Source organism: Sus scrofa, chromosome 1 (assembly GCF_054392235.1).
Source record: "Sus scrofa isolate SSC_HxYL_T2T_F1_AM1 chromosome 1, Sscrofa_HxYL_maternal_Yorkshire_Landrace_v2.0, whole genome shotgun sequence".
In the NCBI taxonomy this organism is placed as follows: domain Eukaryota; kingdom Metazoa; phylum Chordata; class Mammalia; order Artiodactyla; family Suidae; genus Sus; species Sus scrofa.
Window position 1 is genome coordinate 154539025 of NC_139383.1, and position 27109 is coordinate 154566133.

Sequence of the window (27109 nt, forward strand, 5' to 3'; positions counted from 1 at the left end):
CAGGTGAATGTCTGGAGACAGTCTGTGTGGCCCTGAGTGGTGTTATCCCACTGCCTAACAGTGGGCCACACAGCACCTCGCATGGCCCTCACTGGCATCCTTGACTTTCAGCTCTGGAACAGTACCAGCACCCTATTTAAGAGCAGCCTGGAATGCTAGAAAAGAGCTATTTGGGAGTGGCATCCCAGATGTGCTGTGTGGCCACAGGGAGGCCACTTAACCACACTGGGCCTCAGTTTTCTCAACAGTAAGATGAGTTGGCTTTGCATGTACCTTTGCACTAGAGAAAACCTTACTTTCTACATATTTTGTGCCATTAAAAAAAACTTACAATAGGTCACAGATTTAATTTTTAGAACACTGACTGAAAGTCAAGTAAAATCCCATGATGATCAGCTAGCAAGTTGTTGATGGAGATGTGGCACAGTTCTTTGCGATTTTTCTCTGCAAAACCACAATGGTGTTTTAATAGAGACAGGTGCCCACCATCATTCACCCAGCAAGCATATGTGAGCCTTGCTGTGTGTTTCGTGCAGCAGGCCAGTTGTTGTTTGGCGGGTGTGTGTGCCTTGGAGCCAGTGATGGCAAATCACCCAGATGCCCTGCAGGAAGAGCATTCAGGCAGAGGGAACAGCCAGTGCAAAGGCTCCGGGACAGGAGGGTGTCTGGTGAGTTGAGGGGGAGTTGAAAGGGACAGAAGCAGGGCAGGAGGAGGGGTGAAGTAGAAGGAATGGAAGAGGGCATCGCAAAGCCCTCAGCTTTGTAGGGTCCTGCACAGACCTTCTCTGAAGTTGGCTTTGACCTGCTATGTTTATTGATTCAATAGTAAAAGGGAGATTGTCCAGGAAGACTGAGATTTGGGATTTGTTGGGGGCAATTGAACTAACTGTCGTTAGATTAGATTGGATTTCACTTTCCGTGGGCTTGAAAGAAATGCTGGGTTGAACAAATACAGTACAATACAATGACAATGCCTTCAATTTTAAATGGTGCTGTGACGTTTATTTCAGAGTGGAAGACAGTCCCCGTGTTCATATGGCAAACTTGACAGGGGCTAGCGGGGGAACACACATGGAAACAGAGCCAGTGTCACAGTCACTGGGGCCTCTGGAGACCCCAGAGTCCATGTCAGTGCCCTCCCGGCCCCCTGCTGCCCATCCTCCTCACCCTGCACCCTGAGGAAGCAGCAGAAGCCCCCAGCCCCCTCCCACTCTCCCTGACACAACTGGGAGATGGCCAGTGCCTCACTGGCCACACTTGGCTTATGGCTCCTACACATTCAGGCTGAAAGTATACAAACATGGAGGGGTTTGCAGGTAGTTTCATCTTTATTCCAACAGAATCACATAGTTCTCATCACTCTGCAATGTTAGTGCTCCATTTACTCTTTCCAGGAGCATCCCTACAAACCAGCAATCTTAGAGCTAACCCTGCCTTGCTTTTCTAGGCATCTATACGTGTGTACCTATAATGGGGTCTTTCTCTTTCTTTCCTGCCCTCGTCCTTCCTGCCCATTTAGCTATGTGTATGTAACATGGCCTCATTATCATGGGGCTCAAGCCAACAGGTAGTAAAGTCTGTGTTTTGGTCAGTGTTTGCTTCTAAAGATGGGATCAAAATTAATATGCTTCTTTGTATTGGGGCACAGAGAAGATTTAAGTTTCTTAAAACAAGTCCAATCTCTTCATTTGAGGAAACCAAGGTCCAGAAAGGAGCAACCTGCTGGACTTGGCTGGGCCTCCACCTGCCTCACTCCATCACCTTCAGCTCTTCAATTACACAGGTCCCAATGCTATCCCCGCTTGTCCTGCCACCCAAGGGCCTTGCACCAGCTGCTCCCTCTCGGGCCACCCTTCCCAGATGCCATGTGGCTCTCTCATTCTTGTACTCAAACCATCCATCTGGTTTGTTTATTTGTTTGTTTTGTGTTTGCTTTTCAGGGCTATACCTGGGAGTTCCCAGGCTAGGGGTCTAATTGAAGCTGCAGCTACAGGTCTATGCCACAGCTACAACAATGCCAGATCCAAGCCGCGTCTATGACCTACACCACAGCTCACAGCAATGGTGGATCCTTAACCACTGAGCAAGGCCAGGGATCGAACCCACATTCTCATAAATACTAGCTAGATTCATAACTCACTGAGCCACAATGGGAACTCCCAGGCCATCCATCTGAAACAGCCACACCCTTAATTGTCCCTCTTTTAATGACAAATCTGCTTGTCTGTTCATGCTTAGGCTAACTAGACTAAGAGCTCCATAGGGTTCCATCCACTGTGGTGTCCCAGCTCCGCAAAGCTGCAGCCCAAGTGAATGAGTTTCCCTGGTCCTTGCAGTCGGAGATCAAGTCCTCCAGTCAGCCCTGACACAGTACCCTCGGGTACCTTTTCCTTCCTCTTTTTTTTTTTTGCAACCAGATTCTTACCTTCAGCCTCTTCAGTCCTCCTGTGGCTAAAGAGACTCTCTGGGACTTCCTATTGTGGCTCAGCGGGTTAAGGATCCCATGCCGCTGCAAGCTATAATGTAGGTTGCAGATGCGTCTGGGGTGTCATGTTGCTGTGGCTGAGGCATAGGCCAAAGATGCAGCTCTGCTTCTACCCCTGGCCCAGGAAATTTCAAATTCCACAGATGCAACTGTGAAAAAGAAAGAAAGAAAGAGAGAGGGGGAGAGAGAGAGAGAGAGAGAGAGAGAGAAAGGAAGGAAGGAAGGAAGGAAAGAAAGAAAGAAAGAGAGAGAGAAAGAGAGAGAGAAAGAAAGAAAGAGAAAGAAAGAAAGGAAGGAAGGAAGAAAGAGAGAAAAAGGAAGAAGGGAGGGGGGAAGGAAGGAAGGAAGGGGAAGGGAAGGGAAGGAAGGAAGGAAAGAAAGAAAGAAAAAGAAAAAAGAGAGACTCTCTGATAACAAATAACAGCAAAATGCACCTGCACTTGAATTCCTAGCCCTTTGTGAGAAACCGGAGCTATTGGAAGTAAAAATGTCAGAGGTCTCCCCAGCCACCCAGGCCTCCTTCCCTAGCGTCTCCTGTCCCCTCAGACCCTCTGAAGAAAAGTACATTTTAATACTGATAGTGGTGGTAAATAGCAAAGGGGGTATTAGGTGGTGATTTGGGGGACTGCTCATTCAGCTGGATGACCAGTCGCCATTCTAGCACAGTATCAGGGCTTGCTGTGTAATAAATAACAAAAAGAAATTGACTGTGCCTGGTTGCTTACCAACTGCGGCTGGACAGGTCCCAGATGCCAAGGAGCGCATGGTGTCCTGGGGGATGGCATTAGGCTGGGCAGAGAAACCCCCTGCAGAGGCTACTTTGAGCCTCAAGCCTACTGCATCCTTTGCTCTTACTGTGGGTATGCTAAGCCTGCCTTTCTGCTCCTGAACCCTGCAGGTGCACCCATTGGCCTTGGCAGAGCCCTGTGTGCTTTCCCTGGCTCCTGGAGTGACTCTGAGCAGGGATGTGGGAAAGGGTGTGGGACATCCTGAGTAGGGGAGCCACTTTGGGATCCACTGAGACCTCGGGAGGAAAGGCAAATGCACAGGAGACCAGACAGCCATGGGGGTTGTGGTGCCACCTGCAGCTCCCTGGGCTGCAGAATCCCCAGCAATCTGGGGACAAGAGGCAAGGGCGAGGTTGAAGGGTAATCCGCGTAATGGCCCAGGAAGTGGGATGGCAGCTGGCAGGGCTAATGCTCCTTAATATCCGCTTTCATGTGATTAATGGCTGTGGATAAATCTTTGAACCTGGGAAAGCAGGTCCACAGCTAAGCCTGGCCAAGAGCATCACTTTGTGTTATGCTGAGAGCGGAGAGTATTTCAGCGATTTACATTTTAGCACAACTGTTTGAGGACAGCAGCCAAGCCACCATTCGAAAAACACTAATAGCAAAATAATGAAAGAGGTAGGGCTCTAAACTGGAGAGGGCAGAAAGGAGGACAGGAAGGAGAAAGGCTAAGCCTTGTGCTGGAGTGTGAAAACAGTGTGGGGCCCCAAATGCCCCCTCATCACCCTTCCCCCACACCCATTTCTGCCTCTACTGGGCTCACAAGTCTCCTGCCCCACAGTGACCATGGCCACTCCAGGCCACACCAGTAATAACACTGTGAGTATTTTACCACCATAGGGTCTGCATATCTTTCCTCTTCTTGTGGTCCCATTTGCTTCTCATCAGGACCCTGTCAACAGCAGAGTCAGTGCAGACAGGTCAGATGCCAGGCAGGGCATTAGACAGGTCCAGGAGGCCCCAGATGCACCCAGCATTAACCCTTCAGTTGCTAGGTCATGGAGAGGTGCCCAGGGTCCCAGGGGAGGCACTAGAACACCAGGGTGGCTCTGGACAATGGTTATTTCCTGACCTATATGGAGACAGCGTGATATTTTCCCACCTGGAAGTGCATCCCTGCTGAAGAACAACCTGGCCTGGTGACATGGAGGAGGAGGGTGCTTGGTTCCCAGCTCTCAGGTGAGAAAACCAAGGTTCAGAGAGCTATAGAACCTGCATGTGCCCCCACCAGAGCCAGGCACTGGCTGAATTTGGCATGTTCTCTCTCTCTTTTTTTTTTTTTTTTTTTTTTGTCTTTTTAGGATCACACCCATAGCATATGGAGGTTCCCAGGCTAGGGGTTGAATCGGAGCTGTAGCTGCTGGCCTACACCACAGCCATAGCAACATGGGATCTGAGCCATGTCTGCGACCTACACCACAGCTCATGGCAACGCCAGATCCTTAACCTACTGAGTGAGGCCAGGGATCAAACCTGTGTCCTTGTGAATACTAGTCAAATTTGTTTCTGCTGAGCCACGAAGGGAACTCCATAAGTTTGGCATGGTCTTTCCCCTCTGCCAAGTTGGCTTGCTGGAACCAAGGGTCATTGCTCCAACGCTCACACTCATTCCCCAGTGTTCTGTAAACTCTGGGTCAGGAGAGGTACCACACACAGGTGTCAGATGACTCTGCCCACCTGTCCTCATGGGAAGAGACTGCTGTCTCTCTCCCAAGAACAATGGGCTACACAGAGATGCCTGTCTCTGCCCAGGGGTACCCTGATAGCTGCTTTCACTTTGCTGGCCTCCCTGCTCACCCTTGTAGGTCCTCGGTAGCAGGCAGGGGCATTCCTGCTTCACCCGCTCACTCCCCTCAGTCAGTCAATTTTTGTGCCAACATCTAGGGCTTCCCCCAAAGTGACCACTCAGCTGACAAGAACATCTGGGCTCTCCTCAGGGTGTGTTGTAAGTCGGGCCTGTCCTTTATACCCACATCTGTTACACTATATGTTTCTCTGTTTGCATTTATAAGAGCCTGTATTATAATAGTAGTATCTGTCAATAGCATTGATTTGAGCCACTTAAAAATTGCCATTTGTATGGTCCAAAACTGTCAACTCCCAGCAATTTCATGTTGTCTGTGGAAGTTGGCAAACTAGAGTCCCTTAGAACTATAATTTCACAGATCAGGTCAGCTCTGGAGGCGACCAGTTGGGGGCAGCAAAGAGCTGAGCCCGCAGAACCGGGGTCCACTGGCGAGGCTGGGGCCAGGGCCAGAGAATGGCCAGTCAGGGGCCTGTCAGGTGACCGGCACTGCCCGGGAGCCCTTGGCTGGGCAGAACTGGAGGGTGAGCACAAGGGTGGCACTGTTGCTGGAGTACTGCATCTACAGCTGTTGGGATGGGACCTCCAGCCCACAGCAGGCTGGCTCACCCGCAATCTCCCCTGACAGCAGTCCACACGGGAGATATAAACTGGCCAAGAGCCACATGGGGCCTGGGGAGACTGACCCAGCACAGTTCTCAGTGACTGAGCCCCCGAGCCCAGTTTGAGCTTGTGTGCTTCCAGCAGATTCCCTTGCCCTCCTGCTGGAGCCCAAGGAGGCCCCACACGAGTGATATGAGGGCCTCAGGACTGGCTTATTGGTTTGAAGCCAGAGGGGCTTTCATCAGGATTGGCTACAGGATTCTCTGGGTCCAGTAGAAAATAAAAATACTGGCTCTTTGTTCAAGAATTATTAGAGTTTCAAGACAACAAGAACAGAGTGTAAGACCAAGGGCAGGGAGGGCCCCATGTGAGTCACGGGTTGGGGTCCAAGAAGCCAGCTCTGGCTTCATCATGAGCCTGGAACTTGTCCGGAGTGGGGCTCCGAGAGGGGAGGTTGCCTTCTGCCTGTCTATCTTTGCCCATCAGAGATGGCTGGGGGCGGGGGGGGGGGGTGCAGGGACAGGCTCCAAGGCTCTGGGAGCAGGGAACCCCTGGCAGGACAGTCATCATTGCCCACACCGCCCTCCCCCACCCCACCCCCACCCCCACCCCCAGTTGTGAGCAGGAAGGGAGCCTTAACCCTTCAGTTGCTGGGTCATGGAGAGGTACTCAGAGTCTGAAATAGGTACCAAACTCCAGGGGCTCAAAGGCAGTTTAGGTACCTTCCAGGGGGAATGGGGAGTGTTCACCAGGTAGGCACACATCTGTGTGACTGGCCTGGGGACAGCAGCTGGCATCCTTTAAGATTTATGACTCCTTTGGAGTAGGGCTTAGCCAAGAGAATTAGGAACATTGATAAAACAATTGATAAAACAATGATAAAACAATGCATAAAACATGCATTTCCATGAGAAAAAGATGAGAGGGCAGAGGAGGAGAGGGGCCAGATTCCACGGCAGCCTGCTGGGGTAGCCCTGGACCCAGAAATGGGCTGTTAGTTGTTTCCTTCCCACAGTTGAATATTGATTCCTGTTGCTGTGCATTGCTGAGTACTATAAATATCACTCCAGAAGGCTTGGTTCCTCCCAAGGTGAGATGGTCACAATTCCTGATGAACACATGCTGGAGCTCGAGGGGAAGAGGGAAGCCTTCCATCCTGTCTGCTCTGTTTGACAGAGTGGTCAAAGGCCTGCCTGATGAGATCCAGTTTCCTTCCTGGCTCTGCCACAGACCAGCTGTGTGATGTACACTGTCACTGCCTCCCTGGGCTAAGGCTCCTCCTGTGCAAGGAAAGAACGTCATCTTCCTTCCTCACTAGGTACAGACTGCTCCAGCCACGGGGGCCCCAAACTCTAAACCTAGGCATTACTCACTTATGATGCTTAAGCCAAATTGGTTCATTTCATATCTTGGGGGGCCAGAGTCTGCCGCCAAATGTCTGAATATCCCTGGTACCCCCAGTTTCATGGTCCCTGCCTACTCCCCTGAATTCTTGATGCCCAACCTGTCCCCCTAGAGTCTCTGAATCTCCTCCAGCTCTCGTTATCACCACCCTATCCCAAGCGTGGAACTGAACCCTTGGTGATGTGACTCACCCCCAAACAACATCCCAGCCAGGGAAGTTATGCGAGGCCAAACTGTAGTGAAGCTTTGGGGACAACTGTGAGATCAAAATGGAATGTCAGCATTGCCATCTCTCTGGGCTGAGCTGTCTCAGCCAGCTGCCATGAGGCCTCGGCCCCTCTCCCACCTCACCTGCCCACCCAGTTCACCTCATTTCTCTTATGGAACTGTCTTGTTTGTCTTTGTTCCAAATTCTCCTGGATGAGCCCTGCTCCTTGGGACCCTGCCTGCCACAGAAAATCAGCCATTTAGATGCTTTTCTGCTAAACTAAAAGCAATCTGCCTCTGGAGACTATTAGGCTGTTGGCATCTCTGTGTTGCATCCAGATGGCAGCTACCTCCAGAAAGCCCAGAGTGGCAGAGACAGGGGATTCTGTGAGATGCGCTTTGAGAGGGTCTTTCTCCCCTGTCTATGCCAGAAACCTGAGGGGTTCCCAGGTGTGGGAAACCCAAGGACTCAGCCTCACACCCTCACACACCTGCTCTAGGAGCAAACTGCTCCACATGTCAATCTTCCCATCTGAGAAATGGAGATATAACACTCTTTCCACTACCTTCTGTGATGGTTATAAGAATAAGACTAATGTATTTGTAAAGTGCTTTGAAAATCAAGTTCTCTCTCCTCTACTTACCACCTTATAAAATCTTTAGCAACTCATCCTGCCCACACTGCCAGCATCAGCTCCCTCTCTTCAGCTCCTGTCCCCCACTTCCAAGGACCTGAACTCAGAGTAAGTTATGTAGATAATTCTAACCCTGCCAAGGCTGAGAGAGTTCTGAAAGGAAGATGAGTGGAGAGGGGGATAAGTGAACGTCTGCTGCAACCCTGGGTCCTGTATGCACATGCATTGATCACAGGAGGTATCCAAAAGAGAGAGCAACACACCTGCATGCATTTTGCAATGGCTTCCTATAGTTGCTAGAGGAAATCTTTTATAAATGTATTTTCAATCAGTTTTTAAAATTGTGTTGTTAAAATCTGTACCATTCTTGGCTTTTGTTTACTTTATGATTGATTTCTAAGAAAGATGTGTTTTAATCTCTCACTATGATTTCCTCTGGTGATTCTGCCAATTTTTGCTTTGTGTATTTTGAAGCTATGTTATTAGTTGCATATACATTTAGAATTCTTAAACTCATTGGTGACTGAGTCTTTTCTCATTATTTTTTCTCTTTATCTTAACCATTCTTTTTAACTTGAAGTCTTTGGCCTGAGGCTAGTTAGGTCTTTTTCCATCCTTTTGGTTTCAAGCTTGCTATGTCCTTGTATTTTAGGTGAGTCTCTGCAAATACAAGATCATAGGGTTTTTTGTTTCTTTGTTTGTTTGTTTTATTTAATATAAAACATGAAAAGTTTGGTCTTTCCTCTAGCGCATTTATTCCATGTATATATAATATGAATACTGACATGGTTATTTAAACATAACATCTTGCTAAGTGCTTTCTGTCTCTTATCTGTTCTATCTGTCCCCCTTTCTCTCTCTTTATGCCTTCTTTTTAAATTGATTCATTTACTTCTATTATGTAGTTCCTCTCTATTGTATTAAAAATCACACTCATTTCTACCCTTTTATTGCAGCAGGTGTTCCTGACTTAACAAAATGTGGTGTTAATTAGTTTTTATCTCTTTCTAGTCAATGCAAAAACCTTAGGATTCTAACTTCATTTAATCCCCTCAATTTATGTGCTATTTCTGTCAGAACTTTTTCTTAATTACTAGAATTTTTTAGAGTAGTTTTAGGTTTACAGAAAATTGAACATATAATACAGAGTTTCCACTACCTTCCTCTCTCCCTCTTCACAGTTTTTCCAATTACTAACATCTTGCATTGTATGGTACATTTGTTACAATTGATGAACCAATATTGATATTCTATAATTAATCAAGACAGTTGATTACATCAGGGTTCATTCTTTGTGTTGTACATCCTACGAGTTTTGACAAATATATAACGCCATGTACTCAACACTACAGCATCTTCAGAGTGTAGTTTTCCTGCCCTAAAAATCCTCTGTGCCACACATTTTTATCTCTCCCAGGCCCTCCAAACTCTGGCATCCACTGATATTTTCTCTGTCTCCAAAGTCTTACCTTTCCAGAATGCCATATAGCTGGAGTCATACAGAATGTAACCTTTTCAGACTGGCCTCTTTCACTTAATAACATGAATTTAAGGTTTCTCCATGTCTTTATATAGATTGATAGATCATCTATTTTTAGTGCTTAATTCCATTGTCTGGATGTACCACAGTTTGTTAATTCATTTAGCTAGTGGAGGACATCTTGCTTGCTTTAAGTTTTAGACATTATGAATAAATCTGCTATCAAAATTTGTGTGCAGGTTTCTGTGTGGATATAAGTTTTTAATTCGTCTGGGTAAATATCTAGGAGCTTGATTGCCAGATCACATGACTGGCAATCATGTAAAAAACTGCCAAACTATCTTCCAGGGTTATATTCTGACCAACGATAAACAAGTTTCTGTTGTTTAGCATCTTTGCTAACATTTGATATTGTCAGGTTTTGTTTTGTTTTGTCTTGTTTTGGATTTCAGCCATTCTAATAGGTGTGTAGTGGTATCTCACGTTTATTATAGTGTACAATTCCTGCTATCCCTGATAACAAAAAATGTGGAGCATCGTTTCATATGTTTATTTGCCATCTGTGCATCTTCTTTGGTGAGGTGTCCGGGTCTTTTGTCCATTTTCTATTGTGTTGTTTGTTTTCCTCTTGCTGAATTTTAAGGTTCTATGTATTTGGGATATAAGTCCTTTAGCAGATGTCTTCTGCAAACATTTTCCCCCAGTCTCTCTTAACAGTATCTTTCACAGAGTAGAAAAGTTTCATTTTAATAAAGTCCAACTTATCCATATTTTCTTTCATAAATCATTCTTTTGGTAGTGTATTTACAGCCATCATGAAGCCCAAGGTAATCTGGATTTTCTTCTATGTTATCTTCTAGAAGTTTTATAATTTTGTGTTTTACAGTTAGGTATTTATTCCACTTTGAGTTAATTTCAGTGAAAGATGTAAGGTCAGTTCCTAGATATTTATTTGTATCTAGATGTCCACTTGTTGCAGCACCATTTGTTAAAAAAAATATTCTTTCTCTATTGAATTTCCTTTGCTCCTTTGTTAAAGATCAATATACTATATTTGGGAGCTCTCTATTCTGTTCCATTGATCTATTTGCCTCTTTGTTCCTACTAATACCACACTATCTTAATTATTGGAGATTTATAGTAAGCTTGAGGTCCGTCCTCTGATTTTTTCTTCTTCAGTTTTGTGCTGGCTATTTTGATTTTTTGTCTTTCCATATAAACTTTAGAATCAGTTTTTCAATATCCAAAAAAATACCTTACTTTGGGAGATTTTAATTGGGATTATATTAAATCTATTTAGACAAAGGTGATGCCATTTAGTTTTCCTATCCATGAACATTGAATATCTCACCATTTATTTAGATCTTTGATTTCTTTCATTGGGATTTTGTAGTTTTCCTCTTATCAGTCTTGTACATATTTTGTTAGATTTACTACTAAGTGCTTCATTTTTGGAATGCTGATGTAAATGGCACTGTGTTTTCAACCTCAAATTCTAATTGTTCGTTGCTGGACACAAAACAGCAATGGACTTTTATCTATAACTTTGTGTTCTTCAACCTTGCTGTTATTGCTTATTAATTCCAAGGGGGGTTATTTTGGGTGGTTTGTGGGGGTTTTTTGTTTTTGTTTTTATTTTTGTCAATTCCTTGGGATTTTCTATATAGACCATCATGTCACATGTGAACAAAGACAGTTATAGTTCTTCCTTTCCAAACTGTACACTTTTATTGTATCTTACATTGACTATAATTTCTAGTATGATGTTGAACTGGAGTTGGGAGAGGGGACACTGGTCTTCCTGATTTCAGCAAGAAAGCTTCTAGTTTCTCACCATTAGGTATGATGCTAGCTCTAGAATTTCTGTAAGTTGTCTTTATCAAGTTGAGAAAGGTTTCCTCTATTCCTAATTTGTTAACAGTTTTCATGATTTATGGATGTCGGATTGTGTCAGATGTGTTTTCTACATCTATTGATATGATCACGTGATTTTTTTTCCCCTCTTTAACGTGTTGATGTGATGAATGACATTAACATCCATCCCACTTAGTCATGGTGTATAACCGTTTTTATATTATTGGATTCAATTCACTGGTATTTTGCTGAGGAATTTTTGCATCTACTTTCACAAGAGAAATATCTCTGTAATTTTCTCGAAATGCTTTTGTCTAGTTTTGGGATTAGGATAATGCTGGCCTTGTAGAATAAGTTAGAAAGTGTTCCCTTTGCTTCTATTTTCTATTTTGTGGAGATTTGATATATTTTCTCCATTAAATGTACTTATAATTCTCCAGTGAACTCACCTGCACATTGGCTAAGCTCAGATATTGTAGTTTCCTTTGAGGAAAGATGGAGAACAGAAGGCCTTGGGCATGTTTCAAAATTGATATATTTCCTCTCCCCACTGCCAGAGCAGGAGGGGACTTTTTCTTTAATTTTCACCATGAGAATCTGAGGTAATTCTCACAGAAGTGTGGGAGCCTCCCTAAGACTGAAGCCCCTGGAGTTTTTAAGCTCTCAAGTTAGTTCAGTCAGCTTCCAGCAACTTGTCAATTACCGTTTAAATTTTCCTACCCATTTCTGGTGGAGGGGGCAAGCTGGGGGATCTAGGGAGTGGGAATTGCATGTGTCAAATAGATTTGAACCAGTTCATCTTTAAGAGTCTGTGCATCTCCATCAGTGACCCTACCTGCATGGATTTCATACTGAGTGAACATAAGGATGAATCATTTCTCCTAGCCATTCAAACTCAGTGTTGGAGCTTTTGCCCTCAAAGATGAGACTATTTAAATTCGTTTCTGGTCACTTTCATGAATTTGAAAGGTGTGATTATCTGTATTTTCCTGTCTCCTCAGTTTCCTAGGTGTCAGTTCCTATGACCTTGATTCTCTTATAGATTTAAGAAGATTTTTTCTTGTTATAAGAATGGAAATGATGACATTCAACACCTTTGCATATCCAAGCAGAAACCAGAAGTATCCATGTATATGCACACACACATTTGCTATTTTCATTGTTCTTATTCCTTTCTGTTCCATACTTCCATCTGTAATATTTGTAGTTCTGTCTGAAGAAAGCCCTTTGTAATTCTTTTAATATGTGCCTGTTATCAATAAGCCCTCTGTTATTTTTTGCCTAAGAATGAGTCTATTTTCCTTTTATTGTTGAAGGGCATGTTTACTAGGCATAAAATTCTCATTTGGCAATTGTGTCCTCTCACCATTCTGAATAGATCATTTCATTATCTTCTGACTTTCATTATTTCTGCAAAGAAATCAGCTGAGTTTTTAGTAGCTTTCTGCTCTATTGGAGTTAATCTGATTTTTTTTCTCTTCAAATTCTTATGGGCTTTCTCTTTGTCTTTAGTTTTCATTAACTTCACTATTCTACTTCTAGATGTATATATTTCTCTGTATCTATTATGGTTGGAGTTGATTGGGAGTCCTAAGTTGTGGGTTAATATCTTTCATCAGTTTGGAAAATTCTCAGCCATTATCTTTTCAGATGTTGTTTCTACTCCATTTCCTTCTGGGATTCCATAACACCATGAGACCTTGTCTTGAATTCTCTTTTATCCTCTTGTCTATGTTTTCCTTAATTTTCTGTCTCCTACTCTATTCTGAATAATTTCTTCTAATTTGGTTTCCAACTCATTACTTCTCCCCTTAATTGGTTTAATGTGTTTTTAATCCAACTACTGGATTTTATCTTCAGTTATAAATTTTTCAGTTCTAAAATGCTACTTGGCCTGTTTTTCTAAGCTGTTAAGTTACTTTTTATAGTTTTACACTTTCTGCAAAAATTTAAAAATTTGTCTTCTCTTTCATTTGTCCTGTACTATTGCATTAAAATCTGTGTCTGGTAATTTCAATACATTAAACCTCTGGAGGTATTTTTCTATTGTCTGTTGTTTCTGCTAGTTCTTTTTTATGCTGTCTTGTATTCCAAACTTTCTGGTTATATTTACTTGTGTGCCATAAATTTTATTTGAGAAATTGTTTGTAGAAATAACTTGAGACTTAGGTGTGATGCTATCTTCTTTCAAAGAGGATTTTCTTTTTCTCTCTCCCATGCACCTTGAAGCATTAGTAATCTAGGATCACCATAATTCAGTTTTAAGAATTGATATTTTTACACACATAACCCAACCTGGAGCTGGGCTACAGTTCCTTTGCAAGCTGGCTTACTCACACTTATTTGCAGCTCTTCAAATTCCCAACCCACAGCACAGGGAATTGACTATGGCCTCCACCAAGATATGAGAGTTTGAGGATTCTTCTCAACATTAAGGAGAAGAGCCCCCAGCACAGCAAAGGATCCACCCATTTCTCTTTCTCCAAAACTTTAATACTCAACAGAGAAATCCAGGCTAAACACCTACTGAGAAAGCTATCAAGGGACAGAGCAAGGGCAAATCTCAGAGTGATGCTGGTATGCCCAGAAGAGAGATAGTGCCTTAGAGCATGTTCTATGGAGCTTGACTACTCCAGCTCTCATTCTGCAGACATCATTTACTAGCTATAATGCCTTAAACAAGTTGCTTAGTCTCACATTGAGAGATGTGAGACTAAGCAACTATTGCTACTGATGTATAAAATGGAGATCATTATAGTACCTTCTTCATAATGTTGTTGTTGAGTATCAAGTCTTAATTTCTACTTCACACTCATTATAATGGCTATTATTTAAAAACAAACCAATCCCACCCCCCAGAAAACAACAAATTATTTTTGGTGTGGATATGGAGACTTTATAACTCTTGTGCATTGCTGATGGGAAAATAAAGCAGTGCAGCTTCTGTGGGAAATTTTATGGCAGTTCCTCAAAGAATTAACATAGAATCAGCATCATCTGATCCATTAATTCCACTTCTGGGTATATACCCAAAGAATAGAAAGCAGAAACTCAACCAGATATTTGTATGCTTGTGTTCATAGCAGAATTATTCATTAAAAAAAATTGTATGATTCTACCTAAATGAGGTACCCAGAACAATCAGTCATAGAGACAGAGGAGTCCCCTGGTGGCTCAGCAGGTTAAGGATCTGGCATTGTCACTGATGTGTCATGGCTTTGATCCCTGGCCCTGGAACTTCTGCATTCTTAAAAGCTCATAGAGATAGAAGGTTGAATAGAAATTGCCAGGGGTTGTAGGGAAGGGGAGAGTGAGTACAGAGTTTCAGACTGAGATAATGAAAAAGATCTGGAGATGAATAGAGGTAATGGTTCCACAACAGTGCGAATGTACTTAATGCCACGTTACTGTACACTTTAAAATGGTTAAAATTATAAATGTTATGTTGTATATAGTTTACCACAATAAAAAACTTTAAGTTAATTAATTTAGAGAACTTTATAGGAGTGCAAAAGAGTGTTGGCTATCATATTATTCTGAGATGGGGACAAAGAGGAGGAGGCAACAGTTCATCATAGAAGAGTCTCAGGGCTATTTGGACATGTCATGAGAAGCTACATGCGTCTCCTCATCCTTCCTGTCCTATTTCCAGATTAGAGTCTAGCCCATCCCCCACAGTTTCCAAAGCCACTCCATCAGGCAACTGCCCATTTCCCCATGCCCCAGGATGATCTGAGGCTTTCTGGTTGTGGTTTCCAGAGTGGCAGAGCAGACCCCTCAGAAATATTTCCATTTCTGAACCTGTACCCATAGTTCTCAGCACATACATAAAAATATTTGCAGGTTAACGAAGTAAACCAGAGCAAGTGCTATCAATTTTGCAGATGTAGAAACCATAGATAGCTGCCAGGTGTAGTAGGGAGCCTCCACCTGCTTGTGCTTTTAAAATGTTTGCACCATATGGACATGTGAACTATTGAATATTAAATCAATTACAAATAAAAGTGACTTCTATGTGCTTTCTTTAAAAATAACAAAAGTAACAAAAGGAGTTCCCTTGTGGCTGAGTGGGTTAAGGATCAAGCACTAGCTCTGGTTACAGCTGTGGTGCAGGTTCCATTCCTGGCCCAGGAACTTCCTCGTGCTGTGGGTGTAGCCAAAAAAAAAAGCAGTAAAAACAATAAAAAGACATTAATCTGATGCCACTGACTGCAATGGGGGGGGGTGTCCTCCTCTCTTGGGTCACATGTCTTAGGGAATCACAGGCAAGGGAATGGGTGGGGAATACCCCAGGCCTTCCACACCTCCCAAGAGGGCCAGAGATGGGGACCAGGAGGCACGTAAGGGTGATCCCCACCACAGCAGAGGCAATGGCACCAGGCAAGGGCCTTGGAAGAGCTTTGGCAGCCAGGTGTGGAAGAGACCCCATAAGTACAGCCAGATCAGAGCCTTGAGCAGGGTAGCCCAAGAGAGAGCTGCAGCAAATGCAGAAGCATTGTGAGATGGGAAGCCCAGAGCACAGCCACAGTGTGGAGGTGTCCCCTGGAGGTGGGGGAGGGGCATGCAGGGAATTCAAAACTCAGGGGAACATCTACCAGGCCCATGGGGACTCCTGAGCTATAATGTGTCCCTGGCAGGGGTCGTGTCTGGCAGGCAGCACAGGCCCATATGCGGTCATTCCCATCTGAGGTGACAAGAGCTAGGGAGCCAAGGAAGACACGGTCCCAGGCAGGACCATCAAAGAAGGAGGGCATCCTGCTGGGGCTGCTACCCCCATGTGGAGCCTTGCACAGAAAGTGGGATGCAAGCTTCACAAATGAACTGGACAAAATGTCAAGGGCCAGGAAGAAGGAAGGAAGAAGGGTGGTCTGAAGCCCACTGCAGGGAAAAAGGCTGGTTTGACAGGGTGAGAGCAGAACTACAGAGGCTGGGTTTGCACAGAATGCTGAGCACAACCAGTGGCCACAGAACAGTCACCAGAGCACCCTTTAAGCTTTGCTCCAGGTCCTATCTGGTAGGGGGCTCAGGAGGCAGGTGCTATCCCTTGAGTCTGAGAGGGCAAGTGTCCTTCTACTCTCCCTGATGATTTTGGGCACTTAAAATCAGGTACCATTCCCCAACTGGTGTGGGTGAGAGTGAGTCACAAGTGATTCAGACAGAACCCACATTGGGAAATGATCCCATCCCATCAAAGCCAAGGGAGGCTTCAGTGGGGATCATCAGGAAGCCAGCTCCAGACCTTCTAATGGACTTCAGGGAGGCAACTTGCTTCAATACAGGACAGTCATTGGCCCCTCAGATAATTAAGTTCCTGGTACAAGGTGGTGAGGCTTCCCAAATCCTTCCTTGTGACACTTAGGATCTTAGAGATATTCAGAGGAACTTCAGAAGAGAAGGAGGATCAAGGGTCAGATGAGTTTGGGAAACGCTGGGTTACATAAAAAGAAAGAGGTGTCTTCGTTGCAGGACTTCTCAGACACTTTCGCATCCTAACATGTGCATCTCCAAGGGGAAAATACAGGATGCAGAGTGGTCCAAATTAGTTCATGTGGGTTCATTTTTTGAGACTGTCCAAGCTCTGAGGAGCCCAATTTAGAACTTTAGAGAATGTTATTTCTGGGCAGACTCAGTTCTAGGAGGGGTAGCATCTCTGAGTTAGGAACCCCTCAAACAGAAAACATTCCTCTTCATCCCAGTGACTTTAAAAAAAAATAGCTTAATTGGTACCTTGAGAGGAGGAACTGGGCATGATGGGAAGGAGAAACCTCAGCTAAACAAAGTTTCCCAGCACTAGGGGAAATTTGGGAGTAATTGCTAACAGTCTCTTTAACCAGTGAGCTTGTTTGCTTGCTTTCTGAATCAACTGGGAAAGAAATGATGACCTGAAAAGAGTTGAATGATTCAGCCCTGAGAAAGAAAGACATCTTGCCTTTTTTTGACAACTTAGATGGACCTTGAGGGCATTACACTAAGTGAAATAAGTCAGACAAAGACTGTATGGTACCATTTATATGTGGAATCTTAAGAAGTTAAACTTTTTAGACTCTCAGAGGAACAGAGTGGTGGTTCCCAGGGTCTGGGAGATGGAAATCTTGTTGAAGGATACAAACTTTCAGTTTAAGATGAACAAGGAGTTCCCACAGTGACAAAATAGGTTAGGAATCCAACTGCAGCAGCTAGGGTCACTGCAAAAGCATGGGTTTGATCCCTGGCCCAGCACATTGGGTTAAGGTGTTGCCACAGCTATGGTGTAGGTTGCAGCTGTGGCTTGGATTCAGTCCCTTACCCCAGAACTTCCACATGCCTCGGGTATTCCATTTGCCTGAATGTTGGTAAGAGAATAGATCCTAAATGTTCTTGCCACAGAAAAAGAAATATAGGTGTTCCAGTCATGTCTCAGCAGTAATGAACCCAACTAGTATCCATGAGGGTGCGGGTTAGATCCCTGGCCTCACTCAGTTGGTTAAAGATCTGGTGTTGCCGTGAACTGTAGTGTAGGTTGCAGAGGCCGCTCGGATCTGGCATTGCTATGGCTCTGGCATAGGATGGCGGCTACAGCTCCTATTCAATCCCTAGCCTGGGAACTTCCATATGCCAGGGTTTCTGCTCTAAAAAGACAAAAAGAAAAAAAAAAGAAATGTAACTTACATGATTGGATGGAGATGACAGGTAACATTATGGTGGGAATTACTTTGCAATACATAAATGCATCAAACTGACACTTGTACAACTTAAACTTACACAATGTTGTGTGTCAATTATATCTTATAAATGTTATATGAAACCTTGGAACAGAAAAGGACATTAGATAAAAACTAAGGAAGTCTAAACAAAGCAGAATCTTTAGCTAATGATAGTATGTCAGTATTGATTCATTCATTACAACAGTATACCATGTAGTAATGTAAATACATGTATACATTTATATGATAGTATGAATATACCGTAATAATATGTTAATAATAGAGGTATACTAGGTAGATAGAAACTCTCTATACTGTCTTCTCAATTTTTCTCTAAATTTAAAACTGTTTTAAAAAGTAAAGTTTATTAAATTTTTTTTCCTTAAGTAGAATGCCAGAATCTCTCTGCTGTTTGCAGAACTGTCCCCTACCCTCCATAAGCTCTGAGCTTTCACACTTGCTATGTTCAGAGACTTTTCAGAAGATTCTTACCAAAAAGTTAAAAATTCAAAATTTCTGCTAATTAAAACAAAAGAGTCAAGGAACAATTCCTAGAACTTTTTGTTTAAAATTTTACTTGGATTTACAGGATGTGCCTAATTTTGTTTTTACTTTTTTTTTTCTTTTTTTTTTTTTTTAGGGCCATCCCAGCAGCATATGGTGGTTCCCGGCCTAGGGGTTTAATTGGAGCTGTGGCCACTGGCCTACACCACAGCCACAGCAATGTCAGACCCAGACTGCCTCTATGACCTACACCACAGCTCACCACAACACAGGATCCTTAACCTACTGAGCGGGGCCAGAGATCAAACCTCATGGATGCTGGTGAGATTAGTTTCCACTGAGCCACGATGGGAACTCCAGGATGTGCCTAAATTTTGTTTCAGTGCATTTTTTTTTTCTTTATTGGATATTGCAACCAAACTGGGTAAAACATAATTTTAGCGGCTGTGAAGAGAGAAATGACGCTGGCAGGAGATTATCGTGAAGACCGTTATGGTGGCTCCCTTTCCAATGCGCCCTGAGATAGAAATGACTTATGTACCAGGTGACAAAGGGGAGCCCAGTGTGTAATCCAAGTACATCCTCTGAGGGATCTTTCAGGTCCCATCTGTGAGAAGTCACAGCTGGTTTCATGAAGCTCATGCTCCCTTTTATATCTCAGCAATTCTGTACTTATGCAGTCAGCTGCTATAAACAAGGTCAGACTGAGGCGAAATTACTTCTTGCATGGTTCCTGCCTACGCTTCTCCTCAGAAACACAGACATCTTGAAAGAAGAAAGACAAAAAGTCACATTGACTTTCATATAATTGGACCCACATTTTGGGAGATTGGCCATTGCTCCAGAGTGAAGACTGAAGAAGCAGTAGCCTCGGGGGTTTGGAATTTGGAAGAAGTCTCCCCCTCAGTCCCACCAGAGGGCGGAAGGTTACATTCAGATGTGTGGAGAATGCAGTTCGCTGACGCGGTGGGGCGTTTTACACGTGCTTGGTGCACTTGTGGATTAACGAGGTGTCAGGAATCTGGCAGGAGAAGGAAAACCGGCTCAGAAAATGCTCCCTCTTCAGAAAATGCTCCCTCCTCGACACTTCCAGAAGGTCTGGCCGTGATCAGGTCAGCCTGAAGCAGCATCAGATACACACCCTCTTTTGCCCAGACCAGCCACCCCAATTCCTGACATTCCCACCATTGTAAGATTTCTACAAAGCTTTGACGTAGTTGGTTATTTTCACCGCAAAATCACTGGATTTCTTTTCACTATTGAGATTATTCTGGCAACTAAAAAATAGCCAATGTTTGGCTGGTGTTTTATGCATGTGCTTGTTATCCCAGCACACGTCCTCTGCCAACATTGCAACACGACCCACGGAGAAGCCAAAAATAAATAAATAAAAGAGAAGAGAAAAGGGGAAAAGGGAAAGGGAAGCTCCGTGACCAGACAGGAAACCTCTGTCCAGTTGGGATCCTTCCATTGGTCACTCCACCAGAGGCTCACCGGGCTGGTGTCCTCCACTGCAGTGTGGCCAGCAATGGAAGCAAGGTGAGAACTCGAGCTCATGCCAGCCTGGAGATGCGTGGAGAGCAGGAGGGTGGTGCAGAAAGGCTGCTGCTGCAACTATTGACAGGCCAGGTGTTCTTTGGAAAGTGACCAGCACATGTTGGCCAACCTGGCCTACCAGGAAGACCCTTTGCCTTTCAGAAAGGAGAGCCTCCCAGGTCTGCAAACCAAAGGTTTGAAGATCTTTTTTCCCTCAGGTGGAAAAATTTACATTATTTTGATGTCAGTCAGTCGAGGATTTACAGAGAAATGGAGGCAGAATTTATGGTGATCAAAGACATCGATAGACCTGCCTAATCTGATTATCCAGGTATTTGTTTTCACAATTATCCTTGATAACAACACCAAAGATCTTCGATTCCACTCTAGCCTTCCTCATTCAGAGAGCCATTGTTCAATGAAATGGGAGTTAATTGACAAAGTAAATGCATTTTTAAAATATACCTACCACTTCAGCTTCTTGATTTCAGAGATTCTGCCATTGAAGTCACTCAGGGTCAACACTATCTGGTTTTAAAATGTATGTGAAAAATTCAGAAATATGTAATGTGGAAGCTCACCCCTGCAGCCAATCCCAGGAACAAGATAGTTTGTGGCGCAGATATTAAGTCCTACCCCAAATGAGACTTTGAGAAAGAAGATATTTGGAACAGGGCTTCCATGTCAGGATTTACAAACTTTTTGAGGCGCCCTCACCACTCCCCAGGTCTCTCCCAACTAACCCTTGCTTCCCAGCCTGCTCTTCCTCTTTCACTGCCCATAACCTGCCCTGGCCTGGGAACCATCATCCAGTTCACAGTGGCTGCTGGCCTGCCTGTGGACCTCCTGTAGCCCATCTCTTGCTCTTTACCTAAAATGCCTCCTTCCAAATCTACCACCTGGACTTGTACCCAAACTACATGCTCGGTTGAAACAACTCCTCCTTCTTTTAATAAGTTCTCTCTCCCTTTATATTTTCCTATCACTTGGCAAGTATGATTAGAAAGAATCCTATAGCCTTCCTTGTATTCCAACATGTTCATATAGGCATAATCTCCCTGACTAGACTGCAAAGTATGGGAGTCATTCCCATGTCTCCACACAGAATAGAAGATGTCATGTCAGTGGGGAATTTAGTTGACTGCTTGGAGGATAGCAAAGAAGCAAGAGACCAAGGCAAATTTGTAAAGTTAAAAGGCATCTATGACAAACTGGGGGGAAATATTTGTTACTATCATAGTCACATGCTTGCCAACCTTAATATATATGAACAGCTTTAAACATAAAGAAAAGAATCCTGGAGTTCCCAGTGTGACTCAGTGGGTTAAAAACCAGATGTTGTCTCTGTGAGGATACAGGTTCCATCCCTGGACTTTAGCAGTGTTTTAAGGACCCAGGATGGCCACAAGCTGCAGCATAGGTTGCAGATGTGGCTTGGATCTGGTGTTGCTGTGGCTGTGGCATCTGCAGCTCTGATTCCACCCCTAGCCAGGGAACTTCCATATGCCACAGGTGCGGCCATTAAAAAAAAAAAATTAAGAGGGAAAAGAACCCTAAAAAAATGATCAGGGGATGTGGAAAGTTCAGAGCAGCAGAAATGCACATGGCCTTTAAACATGTAATGATCCCTGAACGCACTCATAGTAAGATAAATACACATTAAAACTACATTGGCCTAGGAGTTCCCATCATGGCTCAGTAGGAATGAACCCAACCAGTATCCATGAGGACGCAGGTTCAATCCTGACCTCGCTCAGTGGGTTAAGGGTCTGGTATTGCCGTGAACTCTGATGTAGGTTGCAGATGCAGCTTGGATCCAGCATTGCTGTGGTTGTGCATAGGCTGGCAGCTGCAGCTCTGATTCAACCTCTAGCCCTGGAACTTCCATATGCCATATGTGTGGTCCCAGAAAAACAAAAAACTACGTTGGCCTGGAGTTCCTTTGTGGCTCAGCAGGTTAATGATCTGGCATTATCACTTCTGTGGTCCAGATTGCTGCTGTGGTATGGGTTTGATCCCTGGCATGGGAACTTCATATGCAGCCAAAAACAAAAAACAAAAACAAAAAACTACATTGACCTACAGCCATCTAATAGAACACTCCACCCAACAGCAAGAGAGTACATGTTATTTTTAAGTTTACATGGAACATTCTCCAGGATAGATGATATATAAGCGATGAAACAAGCCTAAGTAAGTTTAAAAGGGTTGAAATCATACAAAGTATATTCTTAACCACAGTTAAATTAGAAGTCAATAACAGAAAGAAATGTGAGAAATTAAAAAACATGTGAACATAAAACCACATACTCCTAAGTAAACAGTGGTCTAAAAAAGTCACATGAAAAATTAGAAACAACTTTAAGATGAACAAAAGTGAAAACACAACATACTAAAACTTATCGGATGCAGCTAAAGCAGTGCTCAGAGGAAAACTTATAGCTGTGGACTATTATTCATAATAAAAGACCTCAAATCAATAATCTAATCTTCAGCTTTGGAAAACTAGAAAAAGAAGAGAAAACCAAATCCAAGTCAAGCAGAAGAAAGGAAATTAAAACTAGAGTAGAAAGAAATAATATAAAGACTAGCAATATAACAGAAGAAATTGATGAAACCAAGCTTTTTTTAAAAGATCATTGAAATTGATAAAACTGTACGTAGACTAACCAAGAAAACAGAGGGAGAGAGAGAAGACTCAAATTATTAAAATCAAGAATGAAAGATAGGACACTACTACTAATATAGATAAAAAGGATTGTAAGGGAATATCATGAAAAAACATGCCAACAAATGAAAAACTCAGATGTAATGAATAAATTCATGAAAAGACATTGATTACTGACTTGAGAGAAATAGAAAAATCTGAATAGATGTATAAAAAGTAAAAGGATTGAACTAATAATTTTAAAGCTTTCCATAAAGAAAACCCAGGCACATAACTTCTGCCAAACATGTAAAGAAGAATTAATACCAATCTTTCACCAACTCTTACAGAAAATAGGAGAACATTCCCCAACTCTTATATGAAACCAGTATTACCTGATACAAAAACTAGACAAAGGCATCAGAAGAAAAGAAAAGTATAGGCCAGAACTATACTGAGACATCATTTCTTAATAAGACAGGCCAAAAATCCAAAAAATTAACAACACATTCTGTGCATGAGGCTGCAAAGAAACAGAACTCCTATAAAATGCTGGTGGAAATACAAGGTGGTAAACCTCTATGGAGGGAAATTTTGCAATATTAGCAAAATTAGGTATGCATTTAACCTTAATCCCAGTAATCTCACTTCTAGGAAACTAGCCTAAAGATTACCGGCAAAATGCAAAAGAACATGTGGATGACTTTTTGTTGCTATGTGGTTTGTAAAGACCAAAAACCACCCAAGTGTCCATTTGGTTGAATCAACCTGCATGCATTCACTCAAGGATTTAGACTACACAGCTACAAAAAGAAATGAGATAATGGCTAAGTAATTCCCAGGAAAAGTGGAGAAGTGAAATGCAAAGAGCAAGGTGGGAAAGTGCGTAAAGTCCTCTACTACTTCTGTGAAAAAGATACATATATTTATTATATAGTATTTTGTAATAATCAGGATGTATTATTAATTTATTGTATAAATTAATATAAATATATACATTTATAGAAATTATATATTAATATAAACTCTAGATTTTATTGTGTGAATTCTATATTTATATATACACACAAACTTCATAGTTCTTCCCACTGGAAAAGACCTAGAAACAAATCAGTTCAAAAGCAGATACTGGTTTCTAAATATCACTTCCCACTAAAGGGAACCAGGGAATTCATTTATATGTATGACTGTGTCACTTTGCTGTACAGCAGAAATTGACACAACATTGTAAATCAACTATACTTTAATTTAAAAATAAATAAAAATTGGAACTGTAAAAGGAATCAGGGCTCCTTGGAGAAATGGCCAAGTCCAGGTCTAGGGGAAGAAATGCACAACATGAGCCGGGACCATCTTTCCATTCCCGTTAGCAAGGAACTTTTCATATACTCCTGGCGTCCACTAGAAGGCTTCCCAGAGCCCATGTGAAATTGGAACAATTAGAGCAATAGTAAGGAAAACTACTACTATGGATTGAGACATATCAAATATATTCCAATCCATGAATTCACACCGACACTCGGAAAAAAGAAACATGTTAGTTCCCCTTGGAGTTGGTGCCAAGGCACCAACTTATTGCTCTGGAAACAGAAACACTTTCCCTGCGCCTTTCCTGTGTGAACTGTGCTAACCAGTTTGGTCTGGGAAATCTTCTCTTCGCAGATGAATCCCAGCTAATAAATGAGGAAGGGATGGTAGAAGTAGGTCACCATTTTGCAAGTCCTAGTGATGCACAGGCTGTAGGACATTACCGTCAAGGTCTGCTATTCTTGCGCGCGAGAGAAAAGCAGTCGCCAGGTGGAAGGACACACCCCACAGGTGAGACTGCTAGGAAGTCCTCCCCGGATCCGTACAGGCTTGGAGATCTGACTCTGGGTCAGGAATTGCAGGGCACAGAGGAGCAAGAGAGAAACATGGGTTTGTCCTGGAGTCTCCCGTGAGCGGAACCCAAACAAAGCCCAGGCAGAGTGTGGGCACTGCTTCAGTACTCAGGTGCCTCTGCCAGGTTGCCGCCTTCAGAACCAGGGCATGCAGGGGAGCTCGTGGTCACTGTCCCAACTTCCCCCACCAACTGTGACCCTGTGACACAGGCAAGCTGCTCCCTCCCTTGGTGCCTGGACATCCTCACTCCTCACCCAGAAGGAGAGGTACCCTACCTCCGTGGCTGGTAAGGACTGAGTTAATTAATTCTCAAACTGTCGGACCTGGTCCCAATTAACTACCTGCCCAGTAGTTAACTTCACAGTCACTAGTCCTAGCGCCGTCGTCGTTGGGTCAGATCACTCACTGGACACGTAGTAATCCGTGCACACTAACAATCTGCTCATAGCTCATGGGTATTCTTCCCAAGCACCTGGTTGTTGCAGGTAGGGGACACAGAGGATGCCTTATGAGAGGGGAGGTCCTGCCCAGAACCCCTCCCTCAGCAGCTCTGCTCAGTGCCAGCCAGCAGGAGTATAATATGAGCTGAGCCACCAGCCCTGGGTGTCCTTTTAAATTTTCTAGTAGTCACTTTTCTAAAAAGTAAATAGAATCAGGTAAGAAAAAGTTAGTAATATGTCTTATTCAACCCAATACATCCCAAATATCATTTCAACATGCAATCAGTAAAAAAAATAGTATCACAAGGAGTTCACACCAGGGCGCAGTGGGTTAAGAATCTGACTGCAGCCACTCCAATGGCTGCAGAGGTGTGGGTTCCACTCTGACTCAGTGCAGTGGGTTAAAGGATCCTGCATTGCTTCAGCTGCAGCTCGGATTCAATCCCTAGCCTGGACACTTCCATATGCAGTGGGTGTGGCTATAAAAAAAATTGTATCACCAGTCTTCATCATGTCCTATTTTTTTGCTCTCAGAGCACTTTGCACTTCAGACTGGCTGCATTTCAAGTACTTGGTCAGCAGCCAGACCTGGCTCAAAACACCCTGTTACCGGTGACAGTCCCAGAGTGCTGACATCACCAGTGCTGGCCTCAGGGAGGAGGGAGGTTTGCCTGCAGAGATTTAGGGAGTCCATCCCCTCTGTTATCTGACCCTGAGAAGGGACCTATGTGATTAATGGCAGTCATGTCCTCTGGCTGGAGAGGCACTTACTGTCCAGCTGGGATGGGCTGCCCCTTGGCACTGAGCACCTGGCTTCCCCCTTTTGCTGCCATGACAGGCCATGGAGGGAGCCACAAGGAAGGCGGAGGCTCGTCTGCCCACTTGGGCCTCCCTGGCCACTCCCAGTCTGATTCGTGATGCCCCGGAAATGCCCTGCATCCATAAATCTGCCTCAAACCATGCAGTCAGACCTACAGCCACCCACAGCATCCCCTCTGCACCCAAGGGACTCCTGCTAAAAGCCGTGAATCTGTCGGGCCTGTGGTAAGCACCATCACCAGTTTACAAGGCAAACAAGCCCCAACCCCTTGGGGTATGTGTTGGCCCCAGGCTTAGGCTGCACCCCGGGAACACCCTGAGCCAGTCAGTTCCCAGCCTGTGTGTGCTGACAAGGGACCGAGGAAGTAACACCTCACCCCCCACTGCCTGTGCACCCACTCTGACACAAGTTTGTCAACCTTTGGTGGGCACAGACTGGAGAGAAGCTGGTGAGAGCAAAGGATGGACCCTCCTCCCCAGAAAAAGGCCCAGCCCACCCAAACAATCCTGCATCTATCTCCAGAGCTCTGGGGCTCCTTGAGCCCCTGAGGGTCCCCCAGGCATGGGTATGACCTCCTGCAGCTTGGGGGAAGGACTGGCTGCAGGCTCAGGCTTCACCCCATGGAGCACTCTGGGCCAGTTGGTTTCCTGTCCCACCTCCCAGGCCCTCTGGGCAAAGCAGCCACTTGATTCATGGGAGCCTCAGTGTTCTCATCTGTAAAATGGAAACTGCCTTAACAGCCCTTGCGGTCAGCCTGTCTGCATTTCTACTGCTCTGTGATGGGGGAGGCAGCCAGGGCCAAGGGGACTTGCAGGTGTATGGGGAAGCCCCAACACCGTGCATATAGGGTCATGTAGGGGAGAATTTCAGGTTTGGCATTTTTCTCTCCTGCTAGGCTGAGAAGCTCACTGAACACTGGACTAGCCATGTGTATTGTTATAGCAAACCCCAAAGCTCTCATCAGGGCAGTTTGGGGGTGACTATGAGTATAGAGCACTCTGGCTGCTGCAGGAGTGGGGACAGTGGGGATTTGGAGCTCCTAGACAGGAACACAGTCACATGGGACTCATGCTGCCCACACACCAGAATTCACCTCGACCTCTGGCCCAACCTCAGATGCTCTGAAAGGGATGAGGGATGATGAGTGCCATGTGCTGCCTTCTCCCAGCTCCCCGGGGCAGGGCACTGACCGCGTGATGGGGGCTTCTGAAAGAACCATTATGTCCAGTTGTCTCAATTATGCAAAACATTTCTAGCAGGGGAATGGCTGGCTGGGGAGAGAGTCACTTCAAAGGGAAAGTTCTCACTTCCCTTCCTTCTCTCAGATCCCAAGGC

The 27109-nt window shown here is 44.2% G+C and overlaps 1 protein-coding gene across 1 annotated transcript in view; it reads left to right on the forward strand.

Moving 5' to 3' along the window:
* The first annotated feature begins 581 nt into the window (after positions 1–581).
* The window catches only part of TRPM1 (transient receptor potential cation channel subfamily M member 1), a 138320-nt gene continuing 111792 nt past the window's right edge, over positions 582–27109 (forward strand). The window contains exon 1 of the mRNA XM_085013924.1: positions 582–668. Coding sequence (XP_084870050.1) covers positions 582–668 — 87 coding nt within the window. The remainder of the gene's footprint in view (positions 669–27109) is intronic.